Source organism: Drosophila teissieri, chromosome 3R (assembly GCF_016746235.2).
Source record: "Drosophila teissieri strain GT53w chromosome 3R, Prin_Dtei_1.1, whole genome shotgun sequence".
NCBI classification, from domain to species: domain Eukaryota; kingdom Metazoa; phylum Arthropoda; class Insecta; order Diptera; family Drosophilidae; genus Drosophila; species Drosophila teissieri.
Genome location: NC_053032.1, coordinates 19,275,112 through 19,290,696, shown reverse-complemented (window position 1 = coordinate 19,290,696; position 15,585 = coordinate 19,275,112). Strand labels below are relative to the sequence as shown.

Genomic DNA, 15,585 nt, shown 5'->3' with positions numbered 1-15,585 from the left:
TTTGTGCGTGGTGTGCGGGGGCTTTCGCCATAACTTGGCCAAAAAAAAAAAAAAAAAATGGACAAATTTTTGATAAGGTGTGCGGGGTGCGGGGTACATGTAAGTAAAATTAAACCAAAACAAGTTGAGAATTATTTGTATTTGGTATCTTTTCCGATACTTTTCCAATGCCACAGTTTTGATTTTTGTCCATTTTAGCGTCCGTTTTTGCGCATTCAGCGAACCTAGTGCGGAAACTCCGATTCTAAATCTTAAAATACATTTATATTTAAAAATATATCGAAGTTTTTCCTCAAATGATTTGTTATTACATTTACAACAGTAATTATACATTATTTTATTATCGATTTTGTTGTTCAGTGTAAAAAAAACGGTGAACACACATGCTTGGATTTTTCACTCGCACGGTCACACTGTAACCGCGCGCGGCCGAAGAAACAAAGTGTGCTTCTATTTTGCAATCAAGTCGCCGGCAGGTAAACAAATTTCGTCCAGGGCAACGAAACAATAGCTTGTTTGATCGTTGTAACGCTTCAGTTCACATTATCTCACCCTCGGGCGAAGAACAGCTGAAACCGGAAACGGGTCAGAGTATCAGAGCATCAGCAAGGACACGGATTCAGAGGCGCCATGAAGATCGAGGAAGTCAAGAGCACCGTGCGCACCCAGCGCATCGCAGCCCACAGCCACGTGAAGGGATTGGGTCTGGACGAGGTGGGAGCCGCCGTGCACAGTGCAGCCGGATTGGTGGGTCAGAAGGCGGCTCGCGAGGCTGCCGGCATTGTGGTGGACCTCATCAAATCGAAGAAGATGGCCGGAAGAGCTCTTCTGCTGGCCGGGCCACCGGGCACTGGCAAAACCGCCATTGCTCTGGCCATTGCCCAGGAGCTGGGCAACAAGGTGCCCTTCTGTCCCATGGTCGGATCGGAGGTATTCAGCAATGAGATCAAGAAGACCGAGGTGCTGATGGAGAACTTCCGGCGCTCCATTGGTCTCCGCATCCGTGAGACCAAGGAGGTGTACGAGGGCGAGGTTACGGAACTCACTCCCGTGGAAACCGAGAATCCCATGGGCGGCTATGGCAAGACCATCAGCAATGTGGTCATCGGCTTGAAGACAGCCAAGGGAACCAAACAACTCAAACTGGATCCCAGCATTTTTGATGCCTTGCAAAAGGAGAAGGTGGAGGTGGGCGATGTCATCTACATAGAGGCCAACAGTGGTGCCGTGAAGCGTCAGGGTCGCAGCGACACCTTTGCTACAGAGTTTGATCTCGAAACCGAGGAGTATGTGCCGCTGCCCAAGGGCGATGTGCACAAGAAGAAGGAGGTTATCCAGGATGTTACTCTGCACGATCTGGATGTGGCCAATGCTCGTCCACAGGGCGGCCAGGATGTGCTCTCCATGATGGGCCAACTCATGAAGCCGAAAAAAACTGAAATCACTGGTAATGAAGTGTATTTCCATTTTCATTTACTAATTGTATTCTTTGATGACCAGACAAACTACGCATGGAGATCAACAAGGTGGTAAACAAGTACATTGACCAGGGCATAGCCGAACTGGTTCCCGGAGTCCTCTTCATCGACGAGATTCACATGCTCGATCTGGAGACCTTTACCTACCTACACAAGTCGCTGGAATCTCCCATTGCCCCAATTGTGATTTTTGCCACCAATCGCGGACGCTGTGTTATTCGGTAAGAAATATGGCGCTGGTAAAATGCCATAGTAAGGATATATGATTGGCTGCTACGTTGCAGTTCCATTCATTACGTTTTCAGTAGTACTCATCGTATTGTGATGTTTTTGATGAAATGTGGAACTGCAGGGCATTGCAACATAACATGAATACCGAGTTTATACATATCCCCACGCATTATTAATAGAATTTTCTCTTCTCCAGTGGCACCACCGACATAGTTTCGCCGCACGGAATTCCGCTGGATCTGCTCGATCGTTTGCTGATCATCCGCACACTCCTCTACTCCACTGCCGACATGGAGCAGATTATCAAGCTGCGCGCCCAGACCGAGGGACTGCAGCTGGAGGAGAACGCCTTCGCACGCCTCAGCGAGATTGGAACCAGCTCCACGCTGCGCTACGCCGTCCAGCTGCTGACCCCGGCCCATCAGATGTGCAAGGTGAACGGACGCAACCAGATCAGCAAGGAGGATATCGAGGATGTGCACTCGCTCTTCCTTGACGCCAAGCGCTCCTCGAAGCATTTGTCCGAAAAGAACAATAAGTTTATGTTGTAAGTTTGACGATTCCAGCTGAATTGTATTTCCATTTGCACGGATTTCCCAGTAAAAGAAAAGAATGATAAGCAATTTTATTGTATTTACTTAGAACTGTATAAAAATTTCAAAGATCTTAAAAATGGAACTTCAGATGTCGACAATAACAGTGTGTCCACACTGCAACTAATCGATAATACAAATAAATCGATACCGTTTGGTGGGTGTATTAGCTAGATTAGGGTGAATCGTGAAATTTCTTGCAGTCGTTTCTTAAATGAAATATTCGTGGATAAGAATATCTAGAATATGTCTATGCGTATAAGAATAATGCAATATTATTATTAAAATTTCAAAAACCCTGACACTTTGATACTTGCAATCGCCGCGATACGGCAACTCCCTCACGCGCCACCTTGCATTTTCCCACCCTGCGACAACAGCTGTGCGCGTTGTTTGGCCAACAATTCCAATTGGTGGTGAGTTCAGTTACTCAACGAGCGTCGAGCTGCGCACTGCCCCAAAATAAATAGCCAGAAAGCTCCGCTGAAGTGCATGCAGTAAATAGTATATTTAACGATTCGATTCGCGGCGTGGGCGTCTTCTTCTTCCTCGGCCCGTTCCCCTCGCGTCTCGCATTTTGCCTCTCGCTCGCTCCAACAACGCCGGCAATTGCACTTGGTGTGCGTGTGTGTGTGTAAGTGTGAGTGCGTGTGTGGTTTTCCGAAAGAATGTGAAATCATAATAAAAGTCGCGATTTGTTGTTGCTATTCGGCGCAATTAGCCACTATTTAACGCACATGTGTGTGCTTTGAGCCTATTTGTGTGTGAACAAAGCCAAGAATCTCGCTTTGGCGGAAATAAATGCAATCCTGATGGCAGGATCAAGGTAAAATGGAAACATTTGGGATCTATTGCATGAATGAACCAATGTTAAAGAAGCAGCACAAGCAGCAGCAGCAACAAAAACACAGCGGCAGCTAGGAGAGCGAAAGAGAGCGAAGGCAAACAAACGAAAATACAACAATAAGAAAGACGGAACAACAACAAAAGGTAAGTGCGTGTGCGTGAGATGGCCTGTATGTGTGTGGGACTGGAGGCCGCACCTCCCAATCAGAAAATTAGTGCTGTGTGGGTGCGCGTTACACTTTTTGTACTTATTTTTTTTGCCTTAACTGTTATTATTATTTAAGTAGCACGGACGAGGGAATTACATAATTTCGGCTTTTTTTGTGTCTCTTTTGAGGCTCCAAACAGAAAGCGAAAGTATTCTTATGGGAACGCACCAGCGTGTGTGTGTGTGTGTGCGTGTGAGTTTGTTTTATTTATGAATGGTGATTATGAGACTTGCTAATTAATTGCCAGCATACGTTGTGATTTGATTTTTGTGCGTTAACCAGTTGAGCGGCTGTCTGTCTCTTTTGCACCCACAGCTGGCCATAAATCAAATAAGAATTTCACGCCACACAAATGAAAAGCAACAAACAAAAGAGACGAAGCGATGAACTCCCTCGCTCTGATCAGAACGGGAAGAAGAAGAAGCAGCAGCATTTGCAGCTGCGCCAAGCGATCATTTTCGCATACTTTTTCTTAATTTGTTTTTGCCATGCCATTTTAATGTGAAAATCTTGCGGGCGAAAATTGGTCGCCGCAGTTGGCCAAAAACATAGCACATAAACAACACATTTTATGAGACGCCGGTGGCGGCGCAATTACACAAAAAGAAATGTATCAATTTATATTTTAAATTAGGTGTAAATTGTATGTGTCTAAATCATTGCGCATGAGTGTTTAAAATTATATATTTTATTATCAAGAATAATAGCTTTGAATAATGTGCTTATTTAAATCTTAAATATTCATTTTTTTTCTGTGGAGCGAATTCGCCCACGAGCCAGTATATCTTTCTTTCTGATGCTCTCTCTTTCTCACGCGATCGTTGCCAAATTTCGATTCACGCCCGCTGTTTTTGGCCCTACACTACGGAAGATCCGTTAACTGGTTCGAGTCTGATTGGATTTTATGTAATTTAGTAGCACAGTGGTGTCTCGATACAATGAATGGGAAAACATAAAGTTTAATACAATTTCAAATGTTTGGATATACGTATTTCAGCGTTTAACAAACAATTTTTTTCTTTTTAAAACAAATTTTTCACTAAACTGCGTAAACATCACCCTGTGAACAGCACCATATTTCCGTTCCGCCGCGTCTTATTTCAAAAATATTTTATGCCGTCCAAAAAGGCCAATACAAATACACAGACGAAATACAGCAGAAAAACGACTTGAGCGTGTCGGTGTTGACGTTAATGAACTACAACAACAATTATGTACGTTTTGTAGACGGCAGCAAACAGGCAACAAAACAACAACTACATTTCACCGCAGTTCCTTTGTTGTTTCTGCGCTTTTGCTTTTGGTAACGATTTTTTCTTTTTGGAACTGACTCTGGCTATAAGGCAAATTTATGTTTGTCCATTTGGTTGCAATTAGTTTATGAAGTCAACTGCGCGGTGTAATATAAATATGTACATACATATAATGAATATACATGAATGAACATACATACATAGTTGTCGATGTTTCCCTGTTGCAGCAAAACGTATACACTTGTGGGCACCGAGTTCAATACCCAATAGTACAATTTTGTTTTTTGAACAACTTAATTGAGGTTGCTGTTAATAAAAGATAATAAAACTAATATAGTTTTTTCAGTAACAATTTCTTTTAAATCTGGTGCGTTTTTTACAAAGATTATTGAATTCAATTCTCTTTGGTTGTTGATAGTTTAGTGTTGAGTTTTTTGAGTTTTCACTTTACTACGCTAAGCTACTTAACGTCATATCCTCCGCTCCTAGTTATTTATTGTCAGTTGCGGCCGTTGCTGTGTCGACATTTTTGCATTTCACTGCAAAGCCCATTAGTACAGTAGTACTTCTGTAAAGGAAACCCATTCAAAGATTTCGAGTTACATCCCAACGATACTTAAGAGTATATATACATATATAATATAATAAACAGCACATTAAGAAAAAGTTTTTAGGAATTACCCACAGTAATGCAACCGTCAGGCTACAGCGAATAAATGTAGCCAACTTTTGAACTCCCTTTTAATTGGTTTCAGACCTCTTAGTGTGAAATTTTCCAGAAGTCACCTCCGTGGATGCGGCTCTGTAGTTTCCATTTCTGCTTTATGCTCTCTTGTAATTGTTTGCCCTTCGCAAGGTTGTTCCCACTGTGCGTGGGCTGCTCGGAGGGGGCGTGGCGGTGGTGGTGGGGGCGTGAGCTGCGGCAGTGGCAGCGGTTTTCTAAAAAACATTTTGTTGGGCTGCCAAACAAAAGCAACAGCTGCGTTCTGCTTTGGCCGCTGCTTTCGGGCCTTTGTGAATGTGCAGCAAACAGCCTTGTAAGCGCCACCCACACAAAGAGGCGGACCACACAAAAAATTGTATGGTCACCAACACAGATGCCGAACACAGCATCACAGCATCTGCACCGCGTAGCTCTGCCATCCAAACGCGCCTGTGTGTATGTACAGTGTATGTGTGAGCGTCTGTAGAGGCAACTATGACGTGAGCAGCAGCTGTCAAAGTCGCCCACGCCTCAAGTCGCGCTTTAAAAGCGTCATGTGCTCAGCTGAGCGCGTCTAGCCCTCGCGCTCTCTCTCTTTCTTTTTCTTGCTACCCCTCTCTTTTGCTCTTTCGGTCTAAAGCTTTGTGCACGTGTGCGTTCGTCGACGCTTGAGATTTTCAGCTTTCTAGTCAGCGATTTAAATGTATAACTATATTTTCAAGCATTACATTTCCATACAAATTGCTCTGCCTAATTCAAAAACTTATTTTTGAGGGCAAGCATCACTAACTTGTCAGGGTCTTCAGAGTTATAATCTGCAACTCTAAATTAACTTACGCAATATCATTTATCTTGAAATTGTGTCTATAATGTGTCTATATGTTTATTACTTGTCTTTTTCGAGATGAAAATATAAAATCGGATTGTAGTAGGCTGCTCCTTCTACCCTCTTCCGTTACTCTTAGTCATACATACCTAATTATACATAGCCAATCTAGTCATAAGCTTATACACTCATACACCCATCCTTAACATACCAATATTATCGAGAAACTTATCGACTAATCGACTCGCCACTCTGCAGAGAGCACGGCAGTGAGTCGCTGTTGAACCAAGCTAAAGGACAGATCAAAATAAAAGAGTCACGTGAAATTGTATTAGAATATTAACTTCTGTAAACGGCGGCTAAAATCTCAGAAGTGGGATTAATAATCCAAAATGGACGATAAAATCATCCTGAACGACTTTTCGCTGACAACCCTAAAAGATTGGCTACGTATTCTGGGCCAAAATACGGAGGGCACAAAAACCGAATTAATCGCGAGGCTGCAAGACATCCCAACGGCAGTTCGGGGCGATTGTCCACCGGAGCACCCCCAGAAAAACGCTCCACCAGGAAACGACATTTTTTCTTCACTGGATTTTCAGAATTGTGAAATTAACACCGATCACGTAAGTGTGAATGCAATGAACAGAAAAGAATCAACCGAAACTGGCAGTGAGAGGGAGACAAACATGTTCGAGCTACAGCAACTACGCGCAGAGCTAGCAGAAGCGAAGGCAATGCTTAACGGAACACGATCGAGCTCGCAGTTCCAAGAACAACAACAACCAGAGCAAAGCAAGGCTACAGTTAGTTCCGTTATCCAGACGGCGCAGTTTACGCAGGCTGGCGCCACGAAAGAGAACACAACATTTCACTCGCCGCAGCGATCCAACGAGAGAGCGGAGAGCCAGCGTTTTCCAGTTGATGCTCTCGCTCTCGCCAAAGAGACGATAACCGATTACGATGGGAAAACTTGCGCGCGTGCCTGGATAACAGTGGTCAAAAATATCGCACGCACTTTCAACATCGATGACAACCATTTACGCATCTTACTCATCACTAAACTTAAAGGAAACGCGCAAGTCTGGTTACATGCGCACCCTGCTCGATTGATCGAACCAATTGACAATTTGCTTGATCAACTGTCATTGACTTTTGGCGAGCAATCATCCAAGGCTGAGATCCGGCGAAAATTCGAGAGTCGCAAGTGGAAAACCGAGGAGAATTTCTGCAGTTATTACGACGAGAAGATGGCTCTCTCAAACGGGATAAACATCGACGACGACGAACTACTGGATCAGATGATAGAGGGCATACCGCTGCAAAATTTCCGTACCCAAGCACGGATTCAATGCTTCTCTACTCCGTCGGAGATGCTACGCGCATTTTCGAACATCCGTTTGCCAGCTCGGAGGGAGCCACCTGTACAGCCAACCGACTACAAAGATGCCATACGATGCGCAAACTGTAATTCAAGAGGACACAAAGCTGACATCTGCAAGAAGCCCAAACGTGAACCAGGTTCGTGCTACTCCTGTGGACAACTTGGACACCTGGTGGCACAATGTCCCACAAGGAAGAGCGTTTCAACTAATAATTATGTAAGATGGTTTAAAATTAATTTTTTTGAAAATGCTTATAAGCCTATAATTTCAGAATGCCTCATAGACTCTGGCAGTCCTATATCTATCATTAAAAAGTCACTTATTAACGAGACAATGAAGTTAGCCCTAGTTAATACTTGCTATTTTGGTTTAAACAACTGTATTCTCAAAACACATGGACAAACCACATGTTATGTATTGAAAGGATCAATAAAAATATATTTTCGTTTAATCATTGTTTGCGACCAGTCTATGAGGTATAATGTTATTCTCGGCAGAGATTTTTTAACTGCATGCAATTTAAATTTAGACCCCTACACCTTGGGAATGATTGCGTTGAGAAAACCCATGGAAATAAACAAAAGATCAATGTTTACTGAAAATGAAATTGTTAGTTCACAATCGTTAGAAAATGAAATTGTTAGTTCACAATCGTTAGAAAATGAAATTGTTAGTCCAAAATCGCCTAAAAATGCAATTATTAGTCCGAAATCGTTAGAAAATAAAATCGTTAATCAACAGCATAAAGAAACTGGTCCAATATCGTTAAGAGATGAAATAGATAATCAACAAAAGAATGTCAGTAAATCAAAATTATCAGAAGATGAAATTGTTAACACTTCAAAAGAAATCGTTAGTTTTAAATTGCCAAAAGATAAAAACGTTTACGAACAATTAAATCACAACTTTGATAAGGAAGTACTAAGAATATGTCATGTAACTGAAAGTGAGTTAGAATACAAAATAGGAGAAAATGTTAGCAATAGGTTACAACTAGAATTCGATAGGTTGTTTAGAAATTTTTATATAAATGCAAAAAGGCCAAATGAACCGACAGTTAGAAGTGAAATACAATTGTGTTTGAAAAACCCGAAACCGTTTAGCTGTTCTCCTAGGAGGCTTTCATACACAGAAAAAGACAAGTTACAAAAACTATTAGACGAATATTTGGAAAACGGATTTATACGACCAAGCGACTCGGAATATGCATCGCCTATTGTTTTAGTGAAAAAGAAAACTGGAGACTTACGTATGTGCGTCGACTTTAGAAAACTTAATAAAATGACAATGAAAGACAACTATCCTCTACCTCTTATAGATGACTTGTTAGATAGAATGAATGAGAAAACTGTTTTCACCAAACTCGATCTTAAAAACGGTTTTTTCCACGTGCATGTTAAAAAAGAATCAATAAAATACACCTCTTTCGTTACACCATTAGGCCAATACGAGTGGCTGCGAATGCCATTTGGCCTCAAAAACGCCCCGTCTGTGTTCCAAAGATTTGTTAACAAAATTTTTGCTGATATGATTAGAGAAAACAAAGTAGTAATATATATGGACGACATTCTATTGGCAACCGAAAATATAAACGAACACTTAGAAACGTTGAAAGAAATTTTTAAAAGATTAGTTGAAAATAAACTTGAATTAAGAATAGACAAATGTGAGTTTATGCAATCGAGTATAAAATATCTTGGGTTCATAATAAATAAAGACGGCATAATGCCCAATGACAAAGGAATCGAGGCAATAAAAAATTTCCCAATACCTAACAATGTTCATACAGTACAAAGTTTTTTGGGATTATGCTCATATTTTCGACGGTTCATAAAAGATTTTTCTAGACTAGCTAAACCATTGCATGACATTCTAAAAAAAGATAAACCGTTCAAATTTGGTAGTGAAGAAATGTCTTGTTTTAATATGTTAAAAGATAAATTAATACAATCACCGGTCTTAGCTATATACAACCACAAACACGAAACAGAATTGCATTGTGATGCAAGTTCTTCTGGATTCGGTGCTGTACTTATGCAAAAGAAGGAGGACCAGAAATGGCACCCAGTTTCATTCTTTTCAAAACGGACAACAGATATTGAATCAAAATACCACAGTTTCGAGTTAGAAACTTTAGCCATTGTTTATTCGTTACGTAGATTTAGAGTTTATCTTCATTGGAGGACATTTAAAATAGTCACCGACTGCAACTCATTAATTTTGACCCTAAGCAAAAAAGAGCTAAACCCTAGGATAGCCAGGTGGGCTTTAGAATTCCAAGGTTATGATTTTGAAATTGTGCATAGGGCAGGTAGCCGCATGCAACATGTTGACGCACTGAGTAGGTGTACAAATATTATGGTAATACAAACAAACAGTTTCGAAGATAATCTAGTTATATGTCAAGGGAAAGATACAAAATTAAAAGAAATCAGGCAATTGTTAGAAAACACAGAAAATAAATTGTATGAGATGAGAAATGGTATAGTTTACAAAAAGACAAATGAAAATAGATTGCTGTTCTACGTTCCGATAGAAATGGAAGAACAAGTGTTATACAAATATCACAACGAACTTGGACACGTAGGAAGAGACAAAATGATAGAAGCTATAATGAAGAACTATTGGTTTCCAAATTTAAAACAGAAGTGTAGCACACATATCAGCAACTGTTTAAAATGTATTTCATTCAGTCCCAAAACAGGAAAAACAGAAGGATTTCTACACAACATACCTAAGGGAAACAAACCTTTTGAAATAATCCATATTGACCATTATGGTCCAGTAGACTTGGCTAGACCGAAGAAACATATTCTAGTGATAGTAGATGCATTCACAAAGTTTGTCAGACTATACGCAACAAAAACTACGAACACAAAAGAAGTCATACAATCGTTAAACGACTACTTCAGAGCATACAGTAGGCCTAAGTGTATCATATCAGATAGAGGAGCATGTTTCACGTCTGGCGATTTTGACTCATTTTTGAAAGAATGCAATGTTAAACACATAAAAATTGCAACAGGATCACCACAGGCCAACGGTCAAGTTGAACGTATAAACCGAAGTCTTGGTCCAATGATTAGCAAGTTAATTGAACCTGATCAAGGTCTACACTGGGACTTAGTCTTAGAAAAGGTCGAATATACCCTGAACAATACACAACACCGCAGCATTAAACAGTATCCTAGCATAATGTTATTTGGGTTACAACAAAAAGGACAAATTATGGATGAGTTAAAAGAAAAAATTGAGGAAATTGGAGAAACGATTGAAGAAAGAGATTTAGAAAGTATTAGAAATAAAGGCGAGGCAAGTCAGAAAATAGCACAAGCATACAATAAAGAATATGTTGACAAAAAACGAAAACGATCAGGAGTGTTCACAAAAGGCGACTACGTCATGGTTAAAAATTTTGACTCAACAACAGGCATAGCTAAGAAGTTAATTCCAAAGCATAAAGGGCCCTATGTCATAAGCAAAGTTCTCAAAAATGATCGCTTCCTTCTGGAAGATGTTGATGGATTTCAAATTTCTCGCAATCCTTACCGGGGTGTATGGAGCATACAGAATATAAAACACTGGCAAAGAAAAATTAAGAGTCTACAAAATAGAAAGTATAATTTGAGAAACTCTGTACAAAATAGAAAGTATAATTTAAGAAACTCTGTACGAAATCGAATGTATAATTTAAGAAGCAATTGTAAAACAAAGAAAACAAACAAGAAGAAAAGAAAACCAAAAAAATGTTTAAGACCGTTCAAAAGTATCTCCACTGAGAAGAATAAAATAAGAAACAGGACCCTTAGCTTTAAGAAACGTTAATTGTTATAAAATCCTACGATCGGGAGATCTAGTTGTCAGGACGGCCGAGTTGTAGTAGGCTGCTCCTTCTACCCTCTTCCGTTACTCTTAGTCATACATACCTAATTATACATAGCCAATCTAGTCATAAGCTTATACACTCATACACCCATCCTTAACATACCAATATTATCGAGAAACTTATCGACTAATCGACTCGCCACTCTGCAGAGAGCACGGCAGTGAGTCGCTGTTGAACCAAGCTAAAGGACAGATCAAAATAAAAGAGTCACGTGAAATTGTATTAGAATATTAACTTCTGTAAACGGCGGCTAAAGGATGCATTTCGTTAAGACAAAAGATTCGTTCTTATGGTACCCCAATTTACTGAGTTGTGGCCAAAAACTCTTGCTCAGTTTCAATTAAAATTGCATAAAAGAAACGTTTTACCTGCCAGCCAGCCACTTCATTGAATTTGAAATTTTACCAAATTCATTTGGGGACAACTCCTACACTTGTGTGTTTGAGATGTCTTTCTCAGAATTTCTACTGTATTTGCATTCGTATTCGTTTCATTGCACTTTGGGTCTTCGGTTCGGGCCACATACCAGATACTACACCACAACAATGAGCCATGGCATAATAAACTTTGCCATTTGTGCCTCATCTTGCCTGCCGCTTCTTCATTGCGCCCCATGTTTGTCTAGGTCTTCTGCCTGTGCTTCTTTTTTGGTTTTCTTTTCTAACCTTGTGCCAATAAAATTGAGAAAACAAGCCAAGATCTGCACCGCACACACAAAATGAAAAACTAGAAATGTTTCTAACACAATTTTCTACTTGCCTTGCCATTGTGGGCCAAAAGTGTGGGCGAAATGGCGAAGTGGGGCAGGGGGAAAGTGTGTGTGCTAGGGAAAATTGAGTGTGTCGAGCGGCATTTAATTTCTTGCTAGTTATTTTGGCTAGACAACTCGGTTACGCCTCAGTTGCACCGCTAGGTGGCGCCAGTCGCCAGTCCGCAGCACGTTCCCAATTAATCGCTCATTCTATCTTCACTTTATCTACGAGCATCCAACTATCAGTTGGCGCTGCTCTGATCAACACCTTCAGTTCGAGTGTGCGAGTGTGTGTGTGTGAGTGTGAGTGGGCCGCGCCAGGTGAGTGGGCCCGTTAAAAGCGCCCCGGTGACTCAACTCAGCTCAACTCACCAAGCGCTCTGCTCATTCCATTCTCCTCGGCAAAACGCAGAAAGCCTACGGTCGATCAGAAAGCAGCTGCACTGCAAAAAAATCTTTCAGAAGTTTGAAAAATATTTAATTATAATTTTATATATCACCATGCAATAGCCAGGACTTATAAACCAAAGTCTATTCAAAAATGTTAGGTAATTTATCTTACGAAATTCCAAACATAATTCTTTTCCTACAGTCGGAACTTTAAACCTTTGTTATCATAAGCATGTATGATAAGATAGGTGATATCTTATAGGGTATGAGTCTCTTAAACCTTAGTAAGGCAGCCTTTCATTTCAAAGAACGTCTCGAAAATAACTATGATGATGGTAGAAAGTATCCCCAATCCTTTCAGATCTTAAGATGGGTAGTGTTTTGGGATGCTTTTTGCAGTGCACGGAATTGACTTTCGGTGAATATGTGTGAACATTTGTACGTGCCGATAAGGTGGTGTAAATATTTGCAAACAATCGAGCAGCTCACCTGGACTCGCTCATACATAATGTACATACTACCAGTCGCTTTCTTACCTTTTCCCCATTTTGGCCGTGTCATTTACTCGCCGATGTTTTTTGTGCTGTTGGCGTTGGTTGGAGTTGCCGAAAAGTCTGCGCTTATCAACGAATTTTCGAGGGGACGTGCGGCGACTCAATTTACTTATTGCCGCACCTTAACCGCCGAAGCAACAAATGCAGAAAACAAGAGGTGAGAAAGAAGAGCGCCCTGGCGAAAGGCGAAAAATGCATGATTCATGCGCTCGGTATTTCGCTGCGCTGCGCTGCGGAGGCGTGCACTGAAAACAATTTGGCTATATCAACACCTAAGAATATGATATTTATATAGAAAAGGTGCTTAGCAAAGAAAGTCAGCTTTTTCTCCAAGTGTAAGGCAATGGGCGGTGGTCTGTTAGTGAGTGGGGCAAACTGGTGTGGGTGGCTGGGTATTAAGGGAGCTTTCGGTTTCCCGGCTGCCTGCTTGTTAATTTTAATTGATTTTAATTTGATTTGCTCAAAGTGAATTTTGTTTGGCCAACGCCAAAGTTTTTTTTTAGACATTTCTCCCTCTCCTTTCATTTCTTGCTCCTGCTGCTCTTCAAATAAATTGAATTTTTGAGCACATACATATACTGGGATGATGGGGGTGGGGTGGAGGAGTTGGCAAATGGCTGACCCACTTACGGGCTAGAGAAATGTTACTAGTAGAAAATATTTTTTAGTTAAATATTGCAGTGGAAAGAAAGCACTTTGCATTCCACATTGCAATCATGCCGCCCCGCAAAAACCCATCCAAACAAACAAAAGAAGCACGAAAACAAACACACTCTGGAGCCATGCCATCTGTCCTTCGGCAGCAGGTATCCAGTTCTCCAGAGGATCTTTCACCTGGCAGCCTTTGCACTTTGTTAGCTCATTGAGGTGCCGCTGGGAGTTGCTGTCGACTTGAGTAGCTGCTCCAAACTCCAAACTCCACCAACTCCTACATTTCCCTCATGAATTTCCCGCCTTTCTTTGCCGCCCCGCTTTTCCTCATTCACCTGCTGCTTCTGAGTTTAATGAAATCCACAATGTTACCCACGTACATAGCCACACATAAATTCTCTTGTAGATCCTGATGGTGTTTCTGAAAAGGGGTATTTCTGTTTCTCGAATCAATTGGGTCAGCGAATAATGTTAATATTTTGTAAAAATATATTTCTGCTGCAAAGTCAGGTTAAGATATGATGCATAGTTCCCTTTAAATTTAAGAAACAATAATGATTTCTTTGTAAAACTCTTTAGCAATGGGAACTTCTGTATTCGGTTACGTAACGAATGTAGGTCTTAATGCACTTTGCCGCCGTCCGTTGTCAGTCAAGCGGTAAAGAAGGAGAATGCATGTCGCTCGTGGGGCCATGTCTTTTGTTGCTTTTATCCTGGCCATAAAGTTCAAGGAGCTGGATTACATCCCGCTCGCCTCCATGCCATTCTCTCATCACACACATTTGTCAGTGCCTTGTCTTGCTAAATACACTGCAAAAAATATAGAATAGCTTCGTAAAAATGGAGCATGTATCACACACTAAACCAAATTATACATGTTCTATAACTACTCTTAGTTTGAATACCTTAAAGTAAGGGAAGATTTTTTCCTCCGTGTGCTGCTGGACATGGACCACCCGATGATGCTGGGAATGCATTTTTATGCGCATTATTAAGTAATGCTGGGGTTGAGGTCACGTGGGTGGGACAAAATCGCTTTGCTTCTCAACCGAACCGTTTAGAAGTATTTATTGTGGATTCTCCAAATGGGTTTCCCCATCGGCCAGAGGGGGATTGCAGCGTGCCGCGCGAATGGAATTTGTAATGTGGATGGCAACTGAAGGGATATTGAGCGAAATGCATCTCAAAAGGTTGTTACGAAAGGGAAGCGTTGCTATCCGAGTTCTTGAAGGCATTGTCCAATATTTGCAATCGATTTGCATTCTGCAATAGCTGCAAAAAGTAATTGATTTCATGAAAATACGACAGGAATAGCGAAAATATTGATATTATGGAAATGGGATTTTGACTGCAACAAACCAAATTGATCAACAGAATTATTAGAAAACGTCCATACGATTTTCCAATTTGGGCCAGCTTCGTTTTAAGAGCTCCTACAAACTTTTTTCGGGCTGATTGAGGAAATGCCTTGGCAGTTAATTTACGTACATGTGTCATGGTTTTTGTCCCATCACTGTGACCGCAAATACTTTATTTACATTCCATCCGGAGAAGCCAACTTATTCGGGGCTTAACACCAAAAAAGCGGGCGACTGCAGAGTTTGTAGAACTATTTGCGAAGCCAACACACGATGGGTGATGCAGGTGGTGGTGGTGGAAGTGGAGGCAACATCGTAATGGCTGCTTCAGTGGACCAGGTAAAGGCGGTGGCGCCGAAAAGCGCAACATATTGGGTGGGAGAAGGGGGAGCACATCCCGGCCAGGGTTGTCACCCCTCTCCTCCTTTCCGGCTTCCCATCATATGCAATCATTTTAAATCTGGGTAAAAA

The 15,585-nt window shown here is 41.1% G+C and overlaps 3 protein-coding genes across 4 annotated transcripts in view; all 3 read left to right on the top strand.

Moving 5' to 3' along the window:
- Nucleotides 1–372: 372 nt before the first annotated feature.
- On the top strand, nt 373–2,332 carry LOC122620446 (ruvB-like helicase 1). Of its 2 annotated transcripts, none has more exons than XM_043797918.1 (4): nt 373–476; nt 570–1,447; nt 1,501–1,699; nt 1,906–2,332. In XM_043797918.1, exons 2-4 carry the CDS (start codon nt 631–633, stop codon nt 2,258–2,260), a joined length of 1,371 nt encoding a protein of 456 aa, XP_043653853.1. In that variant the 5' UTR covers nt 373–476; nt 570–630; the 3' UTR covers nt 2,261–2,332. The 2 variants fall into 2 exon arrangements, with proteins under 2 accessions (XP_043653853.1, XP_043653852.1); XM_043797917.1 differs by having other exon boundaries at nt 385–476; nt 538–1,447.
- Nucleotides 2,333–6,375: 4,043 nt separating this feature from the next.
- On the top strand, nt 6,376–8,143 carry LOC122621166. The gene is made up of 2 exons (XM_043798938.1): nt 6,376–7,740; nt 7,796–8,143. Exons 1-2 carry the CDS (start codon nt 6,532–6,534, stop codon nt 7,805–7,807), a joined length of 1,221 nt encoding a protein of 406 aa, XP_043654873.1. The 5' UTR covers nt 6,376–6,531; the 3' UTR covers nt 7,808–8,143.
- Nucleotides 8,144–13,167: 5,024 nt separating this feature from the next.
- Nucleotides 13,168–15,585, top strand: part of LOC122621163 (serine/threonine-protein kinase par-1) — a 39,376-nt gene continuing 36,958 nt past the window's right edge. The window contains exon 1 of the mRNA XM_043798928.1: nt 13,168–13,262. The gene's annotated coding sequence lies outside the window, so the exon portion shown is untranslated. The remainder of the gene's footprint in view (nt 13,263–15,585) is intronic.